This window comes from Elaeis guineensis, chromosome 3 (genome assembly GCF_000442705.2).
Source record: "Elaeis guineensis isolate ETL-2024a chromosome 3, EG11, whole genome shotgun sequence".
Classification (NCBI taxonomy): Eukaryota; Viridiplantae; Streptophyta; class Magnoliopsida; order Arecales; family Arecaceae; genus Elaeis; species Elaeis guineensis.
The window spans coordinates 127,893,745-127,917,714 of NC_025995.2; the positions used below are offsets into that span (position 1 = coordinate 127,893,745).

Here is a 23,970-nt window from a genome sequence, read left to right on the forward strand (position 1 = left end):
CTCAATACATAGATGATAAGAGCATAGAGAACTAACAAAATATAGGTGTGTTTGGTTTGCAAACAGGATTAGAACTGTCATATGAATCGGAATGGTCATATTCTCTAATATATTTGGTTCGTAACTAGAATCATAATTGGAATGAGACTTGAATCAAAACAAAAAATATATTTAAAAAACTAATTGAATAAGAGGTATTCTCGATGTCATACTCTCGACCCGCGATAGCAAGCCGTGATCATATCAACTATTATATATTTATGGAGATCTCTCTCCACAAGTATGTAAGCATTTTATCCCGATGTCAAAAAATAAACAGTAGAATAATTGATCAATAAATTAAGTTCATAATTTGACTAATTAAAATCCAATTTTAAAGACTCATAAAATTCAATGAAACATACATATGCTGTCAATGGAATAGTTAATATATGATAAATATTCCAAACAGCTGAATTATGTATTAGTATGATGACATATTAAGGCATTAAAGATAGACAAAGGCTGGATGATTTTATGCAAACACCTTCTTTAGTATATATATAAATAGTATATATAGACCATAAGCAGCACATATGACATAGAAAAAGACAATGAGTAGACGCATATGACAAGAAGGGCTGCGGAGAATAGCAGAAATAATTTACACTGACCATAGCATATTCATGCCTTCTCCACGCAAGATTTTGAATCCAAAAGAATGGAGCAAAATGAAAAAATGTGAACCAAGAGCTAAGAGTGGATACAGCTGCGATATTTACACTGATAGGGTCTTAAATGTCAGATGCTTTACATCAAGTTTCAACTTGCTCCTGCACTGTCGTTGCCGGAACTTTTTCGGATTTTGCATGACTAGAAGTATGGACTCAAACACAATTATCGTATAATAGGGTATAATCGTAAATTTCTTCTTGAAAAGGCTGTTGGACTGCCGGAGGTGGCCAATGTAACGTGGACTTTATGGACTCCACGTATAATATTTACGACGTATAGGGGGTTAAATATAAAGTCCCGCGGTGCCGAGCGCAACTATTTATTCAGGACCGAGTTTCTGCCTGACCGGCACTGACTCGCAGAGAGAGAGAGAGAGAGAGAGAGAGAGACAGAAAGTGGCCGCCGGCGGAGAGAAAAGGCGAAGGACTTCTCCTGCCGTCCAACTGTTTCTTTGATAATTGGAGAGCTAGGGTCGGGGTTAGGGTTTACCTCCTCTGCGAAGATGCTGAGGCGATTGGCGCTCCGTTCCACCACCATCGCGTCTCCGGCGATTCATTCACTGGCCAAGATCCGTGTTCTCGGCCGCGGCGAGGGATCTCTCCCTGCCAATCCCCGATCTCAGACGTTCTTGCGGAGTTTCATCGATCTCCACCAGGTTATTTCTTGCCCCCGTTTCCAGGGCTTTTGCGAGATCCGCTCCGCTCCGCTTCGCCACTTATCTTTGGAATTCTTTTGCCGCAGATGGGTAGCAAGGAATCCATCGAGAAGGAGCGAGCTCGGCTGTGAGTCCCCCCTTCTTTGTCATTACATGCCCCTCATTGCGTTTCTTTCTTTGCAAGATGCTATACAGTATCCCTCATTTCTTGTTTATGCTGTATATTTTTGGGTCTTTGGTTCCTATGACCGTCGAATCTTGATCAGAAGCATGCTACAGCTTAAATTCGTTGTTTCTTTCTTGTAGGTTTGACAGCTTCATGTTTAGATGTATATTTTCCATTCTTGCCCGACAACCACCTGAAAATCTCATCTTTACTACGTGTATCCTATGTTTTTGCTTTCTTTTTATTTCGAAAATATTTTTTTCTAAATCTCTAACTCTTAGTTTTAGTACAAGGATCTGTCCTTAGGTTGCTCAATTTGGATGCTAAGAATCTTCTTTCTTTCTTGTTTGTGTTGAAAAATTTTGGATATTTATTTCACATAGCAATACCATCTTGATCAGAAATATACCTGTTTGATCTCCATGTCTGCTTGTCGTTTATTTTCGCAACGTTAGGAGTTCACAGGTGCATCTTTTCCAGTCTTACTTAACAATCACCTGAACATCTTTCTTTGCCTGCTATCCTGTGTTTCTGTGCTTGCTTTTATGTAAGGTTTAAAATATTCATTTTTTAAAGTTTTTTTAGTTTTACCCCTCAACTACCTCAACCCTCATATTTACTAAGTTTATGCCATGTTCTTGCACTCTATTTACCATCAAGGTTTTCCTTCCAATGCTGGTGGCCTTATTATACATTTCCTGCCCTTCATTGTTATGCAGTGGAGACAGTATTTGAGAAGCGCGTCGTCACTTTACTCATCACATTCAGATATTCTCCAGTCCCATTGTATACTGAGATCATGATGAAGGGCACCATCTCCCCCTTGTCTTTCTAGATCATTGACTGCAATTTATACCTTATGTCCAATATTTTTGTCATGCCCATGCTAGTACTGTATATCTTTTCTTGTTTCAATATTTAGTCCAGGAAAAAAGATTACTCTCTCTTTGTATGTGTGTTGTCTGTGTGTGAAATTCTTGTCAAGTTTCTAGGTACATCTGAGGCCATATGTTAAATGACCTCTTAGAATCGAAGTGAAAGAATTATAATTAAACTGGCTTTTAGTTTTCAAATAATAAGACATTACATGTGGATGTGAATAGGAGAGTGTCAATGTAGCTTTTCTTTCAGCTAGGTTGTGATTGTCACTTCTAGTTTTCAGTTTCTTTGACAAGATAGAGTCAAAGTGAAAGAGATCTAATAAGCTGGATGTCCGCTTTCAATTGATAGAGGCATATTTTTGGATTCTAATAGGAGGGTTTCAATGTGCCTTTGCTTTTTGTTAGGGCATAAGCATGGTTGGTTGTACCATCTTGTACCGCTTAATATGAGCGTACCATACCGTACTGGTCTCATACCACTATATTGTCTCGTATCATATTGATATTTGGTATGCTATCTTGTACCATACCAAATTGCATACGATACTGTAATAGGATGGCACCGGTAGGGATTTGGTACCAAGACGGTGAATCTTGGGTGCAAGTATTGCTTAATAGTTTTCAATTTCTTGCAAGGAGCTTAAAATTTCATTAGAGATGCAAATTGCAATATCATGAGGTGCAATTTTTTTCATTCCTTCTATCAATTCAATGGGTAATATCATCTATTTGTGCTCAAAATACCTTTTTCTGAATTATCCTTCTCATCCTTGCCCTTGTGATGCTTAATTGTGTTTAAAAATATCAACACAGAAATCCTAACCCATTTCCTATTTTTCTTATGGTTTCATTTCAGTTAACTTTGTTACCAAGTCTGGTTGTTGTAGCAGCTCTTTATTCGCTTTTCATTGTGCAATATGTTATGTCTTTTCTTGTATGCTTAATAATTGTTATGCTGCATCCATTGCAATTTCAGAGGGAAATATAGTTAGAAGTAAATCTATGTTCAAATTATCTGTTTATAGAAAGTATTTAACAGTAATTATTCATATGCTTTAGTGCAGTGCAGATGAATTAAGTAGAGGATACTTTGCTGACATTTCAGAGATCCGTAAAAATGGTGGTAAGGTATGCTGAATCCAAAACATTTGGCATGATTGATCACTAGCACTTCAATTCTGAGATGAATTTAATATTTATATAGCTAACCTTCTGCATCAAAAAATTGTAGTCTTTAACTTCAAGCTGTTAGTTAAATTGACCAGCATTGATAATAGAAGTATCTTGTGTCCATGAGCCTTATGCACTTCAAAGCTTTTGCTAGTTATCTAATCTTTGTTTCCAATGATTATGTCATGAATAAAGAGGTAGAGCTTACTGTAGGAGAATGTGTATTCTTCACAAAGTCAATATATAGGTCATTTTGTTGTTACTTTGGTTCATAATTTATTTAATAAGTTTTGGGGTTCATGATAACAGAGGAAGTAATTCTAGGAGATATAGGCATCTCATGTAATTGGAAGGCTAATTATTGAGATAATCTTTGCTTCTCCAAGACATTTTATGATTATATATGCTTTACATGATATTGACCTGTAGATTAAACCATGTCTATCATGGCAATACTTATGGGTTTGTGTCATTCAAGAAGTTGCTGCATTGGTTTGATAAGCACATTTTCATGGTGCCTGGTGAAACCATATTGAATGAAATCTCATTCTTTATCAGGCTTTCTGATATAGATGATCTAAGGGAAGATACTTTGGAACATGTGTCGCATTAAAAGTTAGAATTACAAAATTTGTGGTCAGAGTGGTTGCCCTGGACTCTTGCTAAGTGCTGCTAGGAGATGCACGAGTCTTGTCGGACTTGGTTCCTGCTTGTCTCAGACACAGCTTGGATGACTCTTCCTAGGATTTTGGCATTGGTTTGATAAGGAATATTTTCATGGTGCCTGGTGAAATCATATGGAATGAAATCTCATTCTTTATCAGGCTTTCTGATGTAGATGATCTAAGGGAAGATACTTTGGAACATGTATCACATTTAAAGTTAGAATTACAAAATTTGTGGTCAGAGTGGTTGTCCTGGACTCTTGCTAAGTGCTGCTAGGAGATGTAAAAGCCTTGTTGGACTTGGTTCCTGCTTGTCTCAGACACAGCTTGGATGACATTCCTAGGATTTTGGCTTGATCCGACCATTTACTTAAATGGTCCTAGCTGCTGAGACATAATATAAGTTTGTATCGTGTTTGGGTCCTTTTCTTATTAGCTAATACCATATTTTAAACTGTTTAGTTCTAATTCAGCTGTGAAACTGGGTCTAGACTCTAGATTTGTTTCTTGGACCGACTCATTGCTCTGTTTATTCAATCAAAGGAAATGAGAGTTCTTGATTAGAAAACAAGCAAAATGAAACAATTTGGAGGCCATGAAAGACAGAACACAGAAATGCCCATGTCAATCACATAAAATGCAGGATGTTTTGCCCACCAATAAAAAAGAATGTTAGATACAGATGTGCCTATAGGCTTTAAGCAATGTTACAGAAATTCCCAGACAAGGTAATTGTTGAGAAAATGCTCTGCACGACATGAGGCTTTGCTAATAACAAGTATTTACTCGAAGGATGATTCAGATTTAAGATGCAACACTGCACAGGTGGTTCTCAAATTTAAGACAAGATTGCATAAGTAGTTCCCAAATTAAGGAACCTAAGCAAACTGAAGTCCAATCATCTGGCTTGTCATCCATTAGAAAAAAAACCAATAACATAACTATTGCACCTTGTAAGGTTCATTGAAGGACCATCACCTGAAAGATAGCATGGTTGGAGCGCTCACTTGATCGGATCTTCCACTGTTCCAGATTTTTTCAAAATTTTGACATCTTCCATGGGTTCAGATTGTGTCAGGTCCATACTGGATCAAGTTGGGAGCATTTGACCAAGCCATATGTAGCAAAATAGACAAGCATTTTTATTCTAAACATGACGGTGAAGTTTGATGTGCAAATCTTTTGGTCCTTTCCCTCAAAAAAAGATCAGAGTCATTTTATAGCAGATAGATTTATAGTTGTATTACCACAAGGATTACCTTTAAATTCTATATATACTTGTTATATTTTTATTTTACTTCTAAACAAAAGGGCAATGCCTATTTTTGTTTTATTGATGTTTCTGATAGCAGTCCGTGTTCACAAGAATTTGAGTATTTTAACAGCACATGGATTCCTATGTAGGCTTACTTTAGTTGAATGCATGTTAATGCCTGGGTGCTTTTGAGTATCCTAGGATTTTGCAGAACTTCTAATTTTGATGCTTCAGTTCTTATAGAATCCTAAGGTTTCTCCTGAACTTTTATGCGATGATGATGACCATCATTAAATGCACTATAAATCAAGCTTAGTTTATATATGTATTGTAGTCTTATCTTTCAATGATGGGTGTAAGCATATATCTGTATAACCATCCTTTTTGAGGCCTGGAGAACTATTATGATGTACTTTTAATTGGTTTCCAGATCCATAAGCAATGTCCAGTCAGAAATTATAGTAGCACTATTCGCTAAATTAATTAATTTTTGTGATCAGATGATGTGCTATTATGCAGGTCGCATTGGCGAATAAAACTATCATTCCATCACTAGCAGCTGTTAAGTTCCCTGATTTGGAAGTAAACTTTGTGGATGGTAGAAGTTCAAAATTACCCATTAGTTCTGGACAAAGTGGAACTGGTACCAGCGAAATACTATTCCTTGTGCATCATTATTGTGTCTTTCCTTTCGAGCAAGCTCACAGGTATGAGAAATGATTCTTCCTATGCTTCATGTTTCTTTTCTGAGATGTTATCTTTTGAATGTTTAGTCTACTGTTATTCAAAAGGGAAGTACTTATAGTCAGATGACATAGGAAATCCTTCAGCATTTGAGTTACATGTGGGTCAATTTGTTAAGAGCATTCCATTAGTCTATTGTGATGTCATGAGTAAGTGGAAACTTGCAAGATCCAACCTTTCTAATACAATGGTAATTGACCTCACCCTGCACTTTGAAAGATAGATATATAAAGGCTTGGTGATGGATATTCAATATTATCAAGACAATTTGCATTCATGTCTGGTTTAAATTTTAAGTTGTCTCACTTGACGTTCGCCTGACCTGATGCTCTGAGGCTAACTTGGGGAAAACGTTTTGATCTCTGAGCTCAAGCATCATATGGAGAGGTTCGTGCACGGTACACACCTTACACAATTTAATCATTTTTTTGTTGAGCGTTCAAGGCAAGGCATTTGATTTTTAATCTACTTTTTCCTCTTTACACCATTTCGAGTTCAAGCATGGAAGGAGGGAGCTTCGACTGCTAAACTCTATGTTAGCCTAGAATCTAGATAGCTCGTACCTGTCAATGGTAACCTGTACGTAAAATGAACAGTCTAGTGTTCTGGTAGATGAGCATTGATATTTTTTTAGTTTCCTTTCTGGTTTAGCATGTATCATTGATTTTTCAGAAACTGATGCTTCAGATTAATTTTTTTTAATTTCCACTTTTATCACTGCAATGATGTCAGGCTTGAACTAGCCATGCCAGGGTTTCAACTATTCATCTCCTTGGACTACACCAACAATAACGACCCCTTTCAGTGCCTAAGATGTACTTTATTAGTCGTTAATTACCTTTCATCATTTGTACATTCAAATGAAGAAGATTTTAGTTGTATGGAGTATGGGCTACCATCTGGTGTTTAGAGATTCCATCAGTCTAGAAAAGTTTAGCATTCACTGCAACGCATGCTAGACACAAAATGTAAATAACAACATGTATCCATGTTGTTCATGTAAAACTTATCCCCTCTATGCAGCCTGCACTAACAGGCATTATGACTATGAGCACTTGTGCATAAAATTCAAGCTGATGTCATTTGCACATAACCATGTCAAGGGAACTAAAAACTGCAAATGGAGGGAAGTTTTAACAAATTTTGGAAACTTCCCAAGAGATGCCTTGATTATGAATTCATAACCATGAAGAAAATAAAATTGGCAGTTGGTATGCAACAGCAATTTTAAGGAACATACATTAAACCAAATTTTAGAAATGATGGTGGAGAACTCCATGGCATTTTGATGCAAAAATGATATAAAATTATCTTGGATCTCTGCAATTGTTCTCACAATGTGGATTCTTGCAATATGGACTTGAACATCAGCCACAGGGCTGAGAAAAATTTGATATGCTTCTCTTTGGTTCCTTGAAAGTAATAGTTGTCTTAGTCTCTTAGATTTTAAGTTGGATGCTGGAGTGATATATATAACATGGCAAAGTCTCCAGTTTTAGCAACAAGCACTTTGAGCCTGATAACATATAAGGGGCATACGGTGTGTGGTGATCACCCCAAGATCAAGATGATGTGGGTGGAGGTGATGAGATGACTATATTTAGTTGCACTATGATGATCCTATGTGATAGTGATCCTAAAACACCTCCACTTCTCAAATCACCTCCCAACTTGGGGATGGAAAATCCGTCCTTAAGGACGAACATCCAAGATCACACCAAGATAGTGATCTTGGGCTGAAATTTGGGGACAAAAATGCCCTCAGTCCAATTGAAAAAAATTAATGTATCAATATACCATAATATATATTATATTGATACTATATATTATATATAATAATTATTTGATATCCATATACAATATTTATGATATATAATATATTATTAATCATATTATCATCATATTATTATTCAATGATATTTTTAAAGTATAATAGAATATATTACTGTACTTTATGTTTATATTCTAAATTATTTAATATATTACTTATATTTGCCTGATTTTTCTAATCAAAATAAATATTAGTATTGAAATAATAATTTATTATAAGTATAAATGCAAATATTAATTCTATAATTTAATTTATATATTTTTATAGAATTAATAAATATATTTTTATGGAATATATCAGGGTTAGTTTTGGATTTTATGGTTATTGTTCTTGGATTTCATAAAATACCAAACATTTACTTGTGGATGTCCTGGATCTTTAATCACTGGAACGTAGCATACAAACATGGTGATCTTAGACCATCGAGGATTAGATTATCTCATATAAGGATCACCATTGATCTAAGATCACTTTCATGATCCTATTTGGGTCACCAAATGCCACCATAAGAAGACCAAATTGATGTTTATTGCATGATCAGCTTTAGTGCTGCTCAACTTGGTGAGATACACCAAACAGTAGGTGATAGTAGTATCTTGCATGATTAACAAAGAAAGTGTGGTTTAAGGTTTCATCCACATATTCCTTTTAGCAAATGTCATGGTAAATGGCGAAAAGCATAGGAAGTCCAATTCATAACATTAGTAGTCCATGTTACTTAATGACTGGATGCTGTTCTTGTGAATTGCATGAATGATCAAGATGACTCAGTTGGATGTGAACATAACTTAATGGCATCTCTATTTTTGCTGAACAGACAATGGCTGAATCATGGAGTATTCCTTTTCTGGATGCTTTTAGTGCTCTGGGAAGAATCCAAATATATGAGGTGATTACAGACATTATTATTCCTCAATGGATGCATGTCTGATTTCATGCTTCGTTTATGAGTATCTTTCACATTGTTTCATTTTATTTGAGATATATATGAGACATGGTCCCTTAACTCCACAGATCCCAGTTGGACGAACATAATGCATGTTATTTTTTATTCTCTAGTAATTATTATCACTTCAAAAAACAAATACACACAGGAAACAGAAGAAAATAATAGAGAGGATTAAGTTTCTTTGTATATGTAATGATTACAATGGAAACACTTCTTCTGTTATTGGTTGTAGAGATTTAATTGTACTCTTTAATAGTGTATGGATAGATATAACAAGATTCATGATTTTGAAATCTAGCCTTACATTATGATCAAAATTTCCTTTTAATCTCATGACTGGAGATCTGTTTCCTTACTTGGAAAATGACAATTACGTGCATTGCCAACATACCTATCTACAAGAAGATTTTCATTCTTCAGTAAGCTATCATTATATAATTTATTGAGTTATAAGAAATTTTGGATTTTATGTACTTGATTGATGAGGTTGACTTAGATACATGTTTGCAAAAATTTTTAGTTCCATTAAAGTTGTTTTTTGCGTGCGTTCAAATATGGGACTCTTGTGGCATATTATTTACTTTATTTGATGGGTCTTCCATAGATATCTTATTTTACTTTGCTATTTAGATAATTAACCTCATGACTTGTATAGTTGTGAGAACAATAATCATACCTGCAGATATCACGACCATGCAGATTACCTTAGTTTTCCTATTTTATTGTGCATGCATGTAGGTCTGTATGTGCATGTATTAGTATAGAATCATTAGCCTCACTTGTGTAAAATTTGAATTTTATCGCAATTGATGTTATTTTGTATGCTGGTCGTAAACTTTGCTCAAGCCCTGGTTTGCACAGCCTTCCACAGAGTCAAACTCAAGGCTTTGTCTGTTGCCATGACTAGCTACATGAATCTTATCTCCATTTCCTCTGTTTTCCACTGCCCTGCCCAATTCCCATGTGGTTGATTTTCCCCACGCTCTAGGTCAAGCAACTGCAAGCAATTCTCATGGAAAAGCCATATGTTTCTTATTATAATCTTCTGGGTTCATGCCTGTCTTCAGCTTTTCCTTTTGCACCAAGACTAATCCTAGGAAGGTCCTGTACTCCTCTCTAGCCTTTTAAGGATGGTTTTTGGGGGAAAGATGTGAGGGCTGGTCCAGGTGGACCAGCCTGGACTGAGCCAACTCAGCCTAGGAGGGGATGAGTGTGGAACTGCCACCCAAAGGGCCGGGTGAGCACGAAACCACTGCCTGAAACCCTGGGCCCTCTCCCGTTATCTTTGATCTTCTTCCTGATCCTCTCCACTGCTTCTGATCAACTTTTGCTCCAGTCCTTGGATCCCTGCCTACTGCCTTACTGATGTTCTTCAGTGATCTGCATTAGTATATGCTGGTTGGTACAGCACCCAAAAATCCTTTGATGTACTCAACTCTACTACCGCACTTGAAGCACATAACACTTTCAATCTTCATTATTCTGCTTTTCTCTTCATAAATCTGCGAGTAGATGTTGTAGAGTAAGGCATTCTTGCAGTGCAGAACTGCAAGGAAGTTGTTACCTTTTATCCAGGAATTCTTTGTCTCTCCCATTGTTCATTGCATGGAAGACCAAAATTCACTTTAGAGATGTCCATTAGTGTATCATAACACAAAAACCATCTGGCTGGTCTTTTTTTTTTTTTTTTGTTTGTTTGTTAATGCACTATGTTAGACAGAAATCCTTTGCCTGATTGGACATCATGAATGGTCAAGTTGAAGTCTAAATAATTAAAATTAACCATGACCTGTTGACCTGCTGACCAAAATGTTCATAAAATCTATGTAGTTCATAACAAACTTTATATTTGGCATCTGCAACTTTGGTAAGGACTTTGCCTTGCATGAAAATGAATTTTAATCAGTGACATGATTTTCTTTTGACTTGATGTCTATGATGGTCTTGCCTAAGCTGGTGCTATGCATATAAAATTGCATCAAATTAGCTAATTCATTGCAGCATTGTCATGATTTGGCTCTCTATTTTATGTTAGAGCAATAAATGTGTGGTGATGTGGTGGATATGTGATTTCTTGTACTTGTGTCATGTGGTTGACGCTAATGCTTTAGGTCCATGGGACACTGGGATGGAGTATCAACTCATGTATTGAAACAGGGCTTTCGTTAGCATCCCAGCATCCGATCGAGACATTTGGGACATTTTCTATCCTAAGTTTCGGGACGGGGCAGGATGGCGGCGCGTCTCATTCTATGGAAAAACTGGGAGAGCTTGTCCCACGGAATTTAAAACCTTGGTTGACGCCTTTCTCATAGCTCTTGTGCAGGGGAGAAGTTCCAGGTTCAATCTAAAGAAGGTGCCTATCTCACCGTCATTCTCCAGGGGGAGAAAATACAAAAGTTCATCTTCTAGAAGCTGGTTGTTGTACCTAGTTTTGTTAATCTTTGCAATTGTACATGTTGATTATTAAGTTAAATTGCTTGTTTTCCTTGGCTGATATAGTATGTATTTGTCATTATTGGGCATCCATTATCTATAGCTATGAACTGATATATTAGCTTTACCTTTCTAAGTAGACGACATCTTGTTTTCTTACTGATCTTTTCATATGTTTAAATAAGAGATTTTGCTAGTTTGTTTGAGATGCATGTTGTCTGAAATACCATTGTTCAAACTTCAATTGTTAGTTCAACTAGTATGATCTCGATTAAGAAGTTGATATTCTGGTGATACTCTATGCGCATGTTTATGCAATATTTTATCATATGTATATGGAAAATTGTTTAACACACTTTTGAAAGTATGTTAGCACCCAGCACTATATATTGTGAGAATTTTTCTGTATGTGTGTATTTACCTATAAGCTTGATGATCTATTGTTTTTCCAGGTATCATTTATAGACTCTTGGTTATTGTCATTGGGTCCAGTTCGGAATTTGTTTCTCAAGATGATGAGGAAATCCAACAATCCCCAGAGACAAATTGTTTATGCATTTGGTGACCACTACCATTTCAGGAAAAAGCTTCGAATATTGAATCTTCTCACGGGGTGATATTTCTGTCTTTACTGAATTCATCATTTCACGACAGAGAGCAAGCTAGTTGTCGAGTATAATGCTATTTTTGTTTCCTTGCAGGTATATTTTTTTGCTTGATAGGTTTGGCAGAATTAGATGGCAAGGTTTTGGCTCTGCAACACAGGAAGAGCTTTCATCACTTATGTCATGCACGTCCCTTTTGTTAGATGAGAAATGAGGTGACTGTCTAAACTTTGCATCTCAAACATCATGTGTTTGCTTCCATTTGTTGGCAAAATCTTGTATTCTATGATGCGTGATGAATATCAAATGTAAATCTTTCTAACAAATATAATCTTACCTTTGCAACTGTAGATGGTGCAGCATAGACTTGGGCAGAGTCCTCGTTAGGCTGGACTATTTGGTAAACTCAAGGCTGAAAATTGCTGGTTTGACCCCAGCCCTGCCTGCCTTTGGACATTAGTTTTCCAGCCCAAGCGTGACTTCCTGTTAATTCCTCAGGCTTGAGAGCAATCCCATCTAGGTTGACCAGGTTAAGCGCTGGCTCTGTTCATTGTGATGGTAGTATCTCAAAAAGAGAAAAATAGTGGGGAAGGGGCGGAGAGAAAGAGCTCTCAAGGGCAGTGGACAGGATATTGGTGGTAGTGGTGGTGTTGAAAGGGCAGGCCAGCAGTGCTGCTGCTGGAAGAATGGGAGTGGCAGCTTGTGGTAGTGGAAGGGGGGGCTGGAAGCAGGTGTTAGGGAGTGGGGTGGTGGAGGTGGTATTTAGGGTCAATGTCTGTGGTGTTGGAGGAGTAGGGTGGTAGTGGTGGTATGGAGGCTGACTACACTTAATGAAGGAGGGAAGGAGAGATTTGGCAAAAATACCTTTGGTATGGTGGTGCTCCAGTAGATGGCATAGAATTTTTTTGTGTGGGGAGAGGGGGGGTGGGTGGGTCGGAAGCTTAGCAAGATGGAGATGCAAGGAAAGATGAGCAACCTTTTCTTCTAGTCACCAGATCGTGTTAGGGATTAGGGATTTAGGTAAGAGAATTTATATTGTAATGTATAACACTATAATAATATCTGTTCTAGTGTTGCACCAGCCAATGTTTAATGGGCCCATTACCAGCCTAGATCCTGGTCAGGCCATAAAATCCGAGCCTGGGCCATCTTGTTAGACATAAAATTCCAGCACAGGCCTGCTCAAACCTGAACTGAGAGGGTTGGGCTTTCTTTGCTCAGATCTAGTTTAACACTTTCAGTTCTTATGATGATGATTCTACTCCGAAACAAATTTCGGCTTGACACTGAAGAGATTTCTGCTTATCAGGGGTTAACCACCAGGCCACATGGCTTTCATTTGTAACCACAATCTGTTAGGTGTTAACCTTGAGTCACAAGTGTTTTCTGGAGGGTTATTCATTGTTATATCATAGTATTCTGTAACTTTAGGCCTTTCTCTTTACTTCTTTTTCCATTCCATCATATTGTTGAACAGCACTTTTCCTATTACCTGAGCTACGAATGCTTGGTGATAAGATTGACAAGTTACTCATAAATAAAGAGGATGGCATATAGCTGGCTACAAATGTTGAAGGAATTGCTACGATGTTGCAGGATACAAAAAAGTGTAATGTCCTCAAGGAAGGTGATTAATTAACTGTGAATTGGATATGTGGTAGTTAGGTCATGTAATCAACTTCTTTTTCCAGGCCATGGTGATTATGATGCACAGGGAGTGATTACAATTATACAACATTCCTATTTTGTGGTTATTGAAGTCCTGAGGGAAGGGAATCCTGTCTTTAGATAGGTTTTTGATAGGAAAAATGAAAAGTCAACATGTTCGCAAAGAGTGCTGGTGTATCGGTCTTGTGAAATGACTATCACCAGTGGGCCAATTATTTTTGCCTCTTGTGCAGCATGCTCTGTCAACATGGCCTTTCTTGTATTAGTTGAATAGATATTTGTCAGGATCACACTACATAATTTGTATTAAACAAACCATCCATTTTATGAGGAAGCCTGTCACTAGGCTAATTAGTGGAATTAACAGGCACTTGATCATAATCTTCTGGACTCTTGATTTAAATTATTATGCACATCCTATTATTTCAGTTTTAGTGATGGCATCTCGAGTTGCTAATGAATTTTGGATACCTAATATTTATATGTTGGTGGGGCTTTGTTTGAGCATATGCATCAAAATTTAGATGGTATCTTGTTGCCTTGATGGTCCTGAACTCCCCCTCATTTCAATTTGGAGAAATTCCCTGTACCGGATCATGACCTTTCTTCATGTTCCATTGTTGGTTATGAAACATCCCATATCCATCCAAGGTGTGCTGCATATCATCTGAATATTCATTGGTCCCAAGGAGGTATTTCCACTTCCATTTTCTTATGTGTAATCATTTCTTGAGAGATTTTTATGATCAAATGAATAAAAATACTCTTTTAGGAAGTTGGTAAAGTCCTGATAGTTTTCTTGGTAAATTTCATGACTGGATATTATATTTTGCCTCTCAAATACTTTTTTCCCTCTGTTTTTGATGTTTCTAATTTTGGACTTTATTTTTATCTTTTGTAATTTATTTTTTCAATAATACAATGCAGCTTAGTTTGTAACACTATGATCTTGAATTTAATTCTCCTTGTCATCAAGTGTGTGTAACAGTCATGAGCATGCTGATGACAGGAGGATCCTCTGCATAAATTGTGAAAATTTGAAATAGTTCAGACATGATTGTTTTGGACCCATTGGATTGGAACTGCCCATGATGTGAAAGTATCCGATAATATGATGAAGCAGGGATACCAGATACAGTTTTTCTTACCACATATCAGCAATTAGTTTCATGCTGTTGGACATTCAATGAAATATATTTATTTATACTACCTTAATTAAAATACTCATATGGCTGTCCTGTTTGTGTGGGTGTCAGGCTGGGGCCAGGCCTGTGTAGAGAGCTTCGGCATGTTACGCGAGGGGAGTCTGCATTCTGGGTTATGATTGCGGGAAACAAACTTTTCATCCAACTAAAAGTTTTTTGTATTGGATTCCTATATCTGTGATCCAAATTGATGTGTATGACCACAAACCTTCATTGCATTCCATTTCGTGGTCCTTTTCAATGACACAGATATGTGTAAGGATGGGACCATCACACAGTTTCAGATGCCACTGGGATATAAATTTTGGCAACTTTTGGGGAGCTTTTATGCAGTAGAGGATGCTGATATCCTGTGGCAATTAGCTCCAAGAAGTTGGGTACCAATTGCAACATTAACCAGTTATTTAATTGTTATATGTTGCTGCAGAGGCTGCTGATATGCTATGGCAATTAGTTCTAAAAAGTTGGGTGCCAATTCACAACATTAACCAGCTATTTGATTATTATGTGCTGCTGTGAGTCTCATATATGAGATTAAATGTACATTGTGCAGTGTTTAAGTCATTTCATGAACATTATAAGATATTGTGCTAGATGTCCAGGAGATTTAAAACCATGACCAATAAACTCAATGGGTGACGCCAGGTCCCACTGCTGCTCGATTTCTTTTTGATGGCCCAGGACTTTTAACCATGGTTAAATTCTTTTTTTTTTTTTTTTTTTAATTTGGCCAATGTTGCATGGGTACTCATTCTGGATTCACTCTGTCGTGTTTGCACCCAGAACGGAATACGAAAGCGTTTCAGTTTGGGACTTGTGCATAAAAGATTTTCTGAATTATGTGACAGTTGTTCGAGTGACTGATTTTTTTTTTTTTTTGGTAGAAAGAGTGACTGATTTTTAAAAGCTATGTTTTAAGCCTAACATAAACTTTCTGGTGTTGGAATTTATCGAAATGGTATGGACGTGTATTAGCTTGGAGGAGGAATCTTTTCCGGCAACAGCATGTAACAAGTTTTTACTATGCCATCTGGTTGTAGTATTGTTTTACTGGTATCCCTTCAGGCGTAAGATGCATACCGAGCGTTCAAACGATTGCATTTCATTTGTATTGATGAGATGTGAAAATTAAACGAAGGAATGGAGACAGAGTTTTGGTGGGTGTGAAGGATGAAGGGTTTTGGTTTTGGGAGGTGTGGGAGGATCGAAAAGTCTGCCTGCAGTAGTAGGACCTTGGGTTTCCCATTACGCATTTCTCTTTGCGCATTACGGCCGAGAAGTGGTTGGCATGATCAGAACTGCAGAAGGGCAGGACCTGGGAACGGACCAGGGGAGGCATGCACAAGACATTAAAAAGAGGATCCAACAAGTATCTACAGCCAGTGGGGAATCTAACTTCCAGTATCCACGAACTAAAAGAAGTATATATTCTGAAAACAGAAATCATTTCCTTGTGTCCGTTTGAAAGTGTAACAGGAGGGATATTGCTGATATTATTTTATGGGCCCTTAGGACATTTTATAACTACCATGATGCCTTCTGATACGTTTTTTTTTTTTGAATATATTATTCCCCATAAAAATATAAGGCTAGTGCTAAGAATTATGAACTTGGCCAGCAAGAGTCAGAGGTATATCATTCACCCAAAGAAACAAAAAAAGGAGGATATTGCTTATATTATTCGATTAAAAAGTTCAAAATTCTCAGAAGTTGACCGAATTGGATTCTACATCAACATGCAAAGGGAAATGAGATGCCAAGGTCCTGCAATAATTTCGTATGCTAAGTAAGATTTGTTTCGTAACAGTCTAATAGCCTAGATGAGCTAGAAAGCATCACAAAGTAGGCACTGATCAGACTGGCCTATTTCAGAAGTTACATTCTCACAAAATATTGCCTAGCCCCTTCCTTGGCGGAGCCAGCTGCTAATGGTCTTTAAATGAGATATAAAAAGTAACGTGCTTTCATCTAGGCAGTGTTAATTTAGAAAAATAGCAAATTTCATCATTACGAGCTCGTGCAGGCTTTGCTTCAGTAACGTAAACCCATCTCTCTCGACTTCACCCAGCCACATGCACAAGAGGACTGACTGGGACTTGTGGACTTCCATGCAACACGCAGGAGGGTTTCATGCCAGTGCACATTTCATATTCACTAATGGTTATATGCAGTGCAGAGTTCCTTGAAAATAAGCATATATTGTGTCCTTCTCGGAGATAGTTTGTAGCATCCGAGTTTTCTGGGATTGTTTTGCAGCATCCGAGCTGTTTGGCATTGGGCGATCCAAGGTTTCCACGATTGAACCTGAACTCCGTCCCTTCCACCGTCTGCTTGTCCTGACCAGCAGCCGTATACAGTATAAATCCATAGACAATCTATCCTCACGCTCCAATTTGGGATGCAAACCCATAGCAGATCGAATTATCTCTTCTGTACAGTCAACAGCATGTGTGTGTATGTATTCTTCCAAAGGTAGCAGCATCAGACTATCACAAGTTTAGATGCATATACAGCCAATCGCATGATGGATGTCTGTGCGATTCACATCACGTGCAGCTGCATGCACCCATCCATCAGACAATAGATGGTGCGTGCGATGCACCATATCGTGTGGTGCATCGCAAGTACCTCCGTTTTCTAGATCTTATGCATCTATCTCGCTGTATAGGTATACACCCAACATTCCCCTGCCCGAGATAAAGCAGTGTACTCGTCAAACAGCTCCAACATGCATACGTAGGCGAGTACGTAGGAAAGGATCGACATGCTTTAATGCCACGTAGCTAGTAAATGGGTTCACATGCTCACAAGCACATCGAGAAAATGAGAGGAAGGAAAAGGGGACGCGTAGTTGTGTATGGAGAGAGAGAGACAGGTGGGATCTATTAATAAGGCACGGAAGTTGCATGCACCCCCCACCCTGTACACCTTAGCCTTGAACACGCCGGGATCTTTACAGTGCAGCCACCTCTCTCCGCCCTTTCCCAGCTCCCCTCCTCATGTGACCAAAACAGCTATCCCCGCCGACGAGGGTTCTTGTCCTTCTGGGCAACGTTCCACTTTCACATGGAAATAGTATTTTGTACGTACGAGTTATCATGGATACCTCCCTGAATTGTAAATTGCTGCAATGTCAATGTTATGCTTTTTACATTGGTCAAATAGGTTCAAAATCCACCAGAGTAATCAAGACTCGCGGCAATTGCATATGATAATTAATGACTCATGTACAACTCTTGCTGCTATTTTGATGTGTCTATTGAAGCAATTGCAATGCCTACAGAGGATTACTGTGAATTTCCAGTATAAATTGGATGGATCTATCTATGTAATTAATATGGCGAATTCAAGATCGACATTGTAGTAATTAATTCAAAATGAAGGTGCCACTACTACATTTTTCTAACCTTCGCGATTCTAGCACTTGTACGTACGTTGCAATGAGTATTCATTTTTAACCTTTACAATTCTAACACTTTTATATTGCCAGAAGCGCACCAAGTAAGCCCACAATTACAAAAGTGCCACGGATCCCTTTGAAATCTAACACTAGTCTACGGGAGAAGCTACTGCTATTAAAGGGTGATCCAGCTCTCCGCGTTTTGGGACCTGAAAGCAACAAGCCATGGCTGCTATATAAGAGGAGCTGGAGCTAGAAGGCTCTTCCATGTACCATATCATGGCGACTAGCCGAGAGGAGTCCGACTACGACAGCAGCTGCTCTTCCTTCACGGTGCCCGACTCCCGCCGGAGCTTGGGGAGCTCGAGTTCCATGTCGGTGCGCTCCTACTTCTGCAGCACATCGCAGCACAAGCCCCACAAGGCCAACCAGACCGAGTGGGAGGCCATCCGGAGGGTCCAGGCGGCCGCGGGCCGCGTGGGGCTCGACCACTTCCGCCTCGTGCGCCGCCTCGGGAGCGGCGACCTCGGGAACGTGTACCTGTGCCAGCTCCGAGACCCCATGTTCTCCGGTTGCCTCTACGCCATCAAAGTGGTGGACAAGGAGGCCCTCGCCTTCCGGAAGAAGCTTCAGCGGGCGGAGACCGAGAGGGAGATCCTCCGAACGCTCGATCACCCCTTCCTCCCCACCCTGTATGCCGAGTTCGACGCTGCGCACTACTCCTGCCTTCTCATGGAGTTCTGTCCAGGCGGTGATTTGCACGTCGTCCGGCAGCGTCAGCCCGGAAGACGCTTCACCATCTCTTCTGCCAGGTAATTATAATTATATATATATATATATAATCTATTTCTCTTCTAGATTCCACCTCATAATAAAATGGAAAAGCTAATTATCAACTGTATTATATGTAGGTTTTATGCCGCGGAGACGCTGCTGGCTCTGGAGTACCTCCACATGATGGGGGTGGTGTACCGGGATCTAAAGCCGGAGAATGTGCTTGTTAGGGATGATGGTCACATCATGCTCTCCGACTTCGATCTATCCTTAAAATGTCATGTGGTTCCGAGGCTTCTGAGGCAGAGGCTGGACCCCAAGCTGGTCGACAAGAATGCCAAGGGCTCCAGCTCATCTTGCGTGCCGCCAATGCAGCCGGTGCTCTCTTGCTTCTATGGCGGGACCAGGCAGAAGGCCAGGCCCGCACCGGAGACGGTCACCAAGGAGGATGGCTTCGACCCCGAGCTCGTGGCCGAGCCCGTCGCCGCCCGGTCCAGATCGTTCGTAGGCACGCACGAGTACCTTGCGCCGGAGGTGATCTCCGGCGCAGGCCACGGGAGCGCCGTGGATTGGTGGACTCTCGGAGTGTTCCTGTATGAGATGATGTACGGGAGAACGCCGTTCAAAGGCGACGACAATGAGAAGACGCTCGTCAATATCATCAAGCAACCGCTGACTTTTCCCAAGGTGGCAACCTGCGGTAAGGAGTTGGATGAGATATTAAGAGCTCAGGACCTCATAAGCAAGCTCTTGGTGAAGAACCCCAAGAGGAGGATTGGGAGCTTGAAGGGCGCCGCGGAGATCAAGAGGCACGAGTTCTTCAAGGGGGTGAATTGGGCTCTCATTAGGTCGGTGAGGCCCCCTGAGGTCCCCAGAGATCTGAGGAGAACGAGGAGCAAAGCCCCCGTCCAAAAGCTCGGAAAGAAGAGGGACGAGCGTTACCACATCCCTCAACATTTTGATTACTTCTAAGTGCTTGTTTATTGTATGTTCATTAATCCACCCACTGATTTACTACTCAAGGAATATTTAACAGAGCGAAGATTATTTTCTTGTTCTTATTACTAATTAATCACATAATCTTATATATCATAACCCTCTCTCTCTCTCTCTCTCACGCGCGCGCCCGCGCACACAAACACACACACACACACACGCCTCGCAATCTTCTTTTCCCTTTTCGCTTTTGGCTGTAAAAAGAGCTAGCAGTCCCGGATGAATATGAACGAACGTGCCAAAGTTATGCTGGTAAACCCATCCACTTGTATCATGGACGACCCCAGAAAAAGTTCAAAGAAAAGATGTTGCATTACAATTAGCATCATCTATATATGTCGAAGGCTTAATGCATGCTGTCGGGGACCCCACTTAAAAAGAAGCTGCATGTTAGTTGAAAGTTGTTAGCTAGCACGCACAAGCAAGGAAGAGTTATTGGATTGAATATTAAATTCATAGTTCTGGAGCTCCAAAAAGGCAAAATGAAGGTTTAGTTACTTCCGATGCATCTACTGCCACCAACGAGAAAAAACTATTCTTAGGGAGATGCCCGGGCACGAGAAGAGCAATGATAGAAACAAATGTTGACAATGAATACAGCGTAGTCATTTTGGTTGGGAGGTTGATATATTTGTTGCATGCAAGGGGAATGACTATAAAATACATAAAACTAAGTGGTCATTATGATATTTCCTTGTAGTAGTATGGGAAAATTAATGTGATTTTTCCCAAAAAAAGGAAGTTCTGAAAATAACTAGGCTTCCTAGCTGAACTTAGCTTCAGTCATGAGATGTTCCTGATGTTGCTGATGCATAATGTATGGAAGAAACTGTGTAAAGCCTATGGCAGATATTCAAAAAAAGGGAAAAAACAATGATGATACATGGTTATGAAGAGAACAGGATTAGATGATTGTGGATTAATTTTGAGGTGGATGATGAAGTTGACTGGATGATTATAACCTCATTAAATGGCTGGAGGATCAATTAAATTATATGTGAGAGCCTAATTGATTATGATCTCAAATAAAGCTTTTTGGTAGCTCGACAAAGATGGCTAAATCAAATAAACTAAAAGGGTTGAAGTTCAAGTTTGTTGCTTAGTGGAAACTTTATTCCTACAGTGGGCCCTACTGTAGTACATGATAGATTTTGCAATTTTATGTGCATTTTCATGATCACTTTTCTATGCACCATTGAACACTTTGAATTCCTTGCAGATCCAGCATGAATTCCCATGTCTAGCCTTGGATGTAAACTGTCCATCGAACCGTAAAACTAAGCTGCCCCTATTTTTTCGGAAAGAAGGTGCAAACTAGTGACCTTGGAGTGGAACGGGAATCAACAAATGCTTTTCATTTGAATTGTCAAATGATAAACTAGAAATACTTTTCTTTTTTTGGAGAAAATTGTAGAATGCTTAGGATTCATAACATATAACAGTCGCATATGAGCATATGAGTTCATTTATTCTCAATATGAAAAAAAGAAAAATTTTATAGATGTATTAGCCGATATTCATTTTCACATGTCATGTTCAATCATCTCATGTAAATCTAATTTGGTTGTACTTAGAACTTGTTGATATAGATTCCTAAACCATAAAAGGTGTTTACAAATCCTCACCAACCCTGGTCAACGTAGGCCAATCTGACTTCACCAATCAAGTCAGTTGGCCCCCGCAAAGTAGACTCAAACCTGAGCAAAAAAAAAAATTGGACCCTACTTCTTTGCTCTAGAGATAAATCAGAAGTTGTTATAGCACAAAACTGTAATTGGTCAAAACATTTATAGAATAGAGAAGGCTGAAGTCAAATTGTGGAAATGATTAGAAAATGTAGACCGCACTCTAATTTTCTGTCAGCCTTCACCTAAGCAAATCTTCTATCTCAAGTGTCTAGTAACGGGCTTTCAGTTTGATTCTGACTGCAACTTAATTTAGCAAATCACAGCTGGTCTTCATTGGTGATAGTCCTCCTCTGAGCACCTTGTTTCCATCCTAAATTGCAATACTGCTTTTTTCTCAATTAACTGGGTGGAAGCAACTCTCTCTTTCCTTTGGAGGAAGACTTACCCTTATTAATTCAGTTTATACTGCATTACCTTTATAACCGTATGTCCATTTTCCTCCTCCCGATCAAGCTGGTCAATTGCTACGCTAGATAAGCCAAGAAGATCTTTTCTTTGGAGGACACTCAATCATGCTCCCCATTTGCTTCATTAGTGAACTGGAATATAGTATGCAGGATAGCGAGCAAGGGGTTTTGGGTACTCTCAATAATCTCAAAGAACTTAACATAGTCTTAATAGCTAAATGTGGATGGAGATTGTTAAATGGTGATCATAATCAGCATTCTTGAAGTTCTCAAATCTTTATACTGCTCCAGTAGTGGATATGCTTCAACAAGATCTAGGCTTCCCAGCAATGCTTTCACAAATTGGAGAAACATTGTTAAATCATTCAAACCATTCTAAATGCCATCAGATTTTGGAAGGACACACGGATTGGTCAATATCCTCTCTTTTCTCTCTCTTAATCTCTTAGACAGTGTTCCAGACAAAGATGCTTGATCTGGTGTCCTCCTTCGGAATAAACCCATATATATAGCTGGTCCATTCCTTTTAAACCTCCTATTTCTAATAAAGACTTCAGGAATTCAAAAGAGAACTTCTTCCATAGCTTGGATTATTTCTCTTAGTATATAGACTCTTCTTCGAAGTCTCTTGGGCAGATCATTCTAAAATTCTTGAAGAGGGGGCCCCATGTTTATGGTAGCTACCCGTTCAAGAAAAAGAAATCAGAAACTACATCTATATGGCTAGCCTGAACGAATAGACGAAACATTAGAAAACTGTTAAACAAAAAAAATAATGATGGGTTCATACTTTGTATTGTGCATTTCGTAATTCTGGCCTCGACTCAATTGATCATCTATTGATCCGCTGACCCTTCTCAGCATATATTTGGAAGATCCTACTATCTCTTTGCAAGATTAGCAAAACCTCCTGCAAGTACTTTTCCAAGCGGTTCTGATCATATGGAGCTTTGTGGCATTAATCTTCGAATCAACGATCTCCTTATAGCAGCTATCTCGTGGTCACTGTGGCAAGAAAGAAATCTAGCATCTCGAAGGCATCAAAATTGCAGCAGACTTATTTTTCTCTAATTAATTAATGTGCTTATCCATTTGCTTCCAAGTATTTTGTATCACTCTTCCAATTTTTTCCTCTGGACCTTCTCTGGCTCAAAGGCCACCCCTGTATTCTCCGTTTAACTTCATCTTCCACAAAGCGGCTGGAGCCTAGATCTTCCCTTTCTTTCATTAAAAACCAAAAAGATTGGAAATGCTTTATTTTATATTATTATCATAAGCCTCCATTTGACTAAGATTTCCATCATAATTCTTTTTTAAAAGAAAAAGTAACATTTCCATCAAAATGAATTGCTGAAGATTCAGGATGCCTCACATCCTATGGCTAATGGGCGCATGCGTTTGAACATTGCCAGCCAGAATATCATGAAGCATATGTGGTATCTCTTGCTAATAACAAAAAAAAAGTAATTATAGTGGTGATGGTGATGGCTCAGGAGGAAAGGGACGACCATGAATAGAAATAGAAATAGAAATAGAAATAATGATAATAATAGAAATAATAATAATAATAATAATAATAATAATAATAATAATAATAATAGGAATAATTGAAATAGTTGGCGGGAGGAGTGGCATGATAAGGTGGTGGTGGTGGGTGCAGAAGCCCATGATGGGTGGAAGAGAAGACTGGGTGGAGGGTCAAGGCAGGTAATGATGGTGGTGGAGGGAGCCTTCATGTTCCGGGTCTGGGTCTGCAGCTCT

At 38.9% G+C, this 23,970-nt stretch overlaps 2 protein-coding genes across 2 annotated transcripts; both read left to right on the top strand.

The window, feature by feature from the left end:
* The first annotated feature begins 1,055 nt into the window (after nt 1-1,055).
* Nucleotides 1,056-15,525, top strand: LOC105040219 (mitochondrial ATPase complex subunit ATP10). Its single transcript, XM_073254972.1, is given in 9 exon segments — nt 1,056-1,369; nt 1,456-1,496; nt 3,481-3,544; nt 6,026-6,161; nt 6,164-6,213; nt 8,899-8,970; nt 11,919-12,079; nt 12,168-12,286; nt 14,996-15,525. Coding segments are annotated over 8 exon segments (795 nt in total). The 5' UTR covers nt 1,056-1,216; the 3' UTR covers nt 12,286; nt 14,996-15,525.
* Nucleotides 15,526-18,465: 2,940 nt separating this feature from the next.
* LOC105040192 (protein kinase PINOID 2) lies at nt 18,466-20,155 on the top strand. The gene is made up of 2 exons (XM_010916613.4): nt 18,466-19,156; nt 19,256-20,155. The coding sequence occupies exons 1-2, from the start codon at nt 18,612-18,614 to the stop codon at nt 20,088-20,090; spliced, it is 1,380 nt and encodes a 459-aa protein (XP_010914915.1). The 5' UTR covers nt 18,466-18,611; the 3' UTR covers nt 20,091-20,155.
* The last annotated feature ends 3,815 nt before the right edge of the window (nt 20,156-23,970 follow it).

What these genes read in the sequence shown, in the direction of transcription:
- LOC105040192 (XM_010916613.4), top strand. Translation starts at nt 18,612, where the DNA reads ATGTACCATATCATGGCGACTAGCCGAGAGGAGTCCGACTACGACAGC. An exon ending in TTCACCATCTCTTCTGCCAG is followed by an intron (nt 19,157 to 19,255) that starts GTAATTATAATT and finishes TATTATATGTAG; the next exon opens with GTTTTATGCCGCGGAGACGC.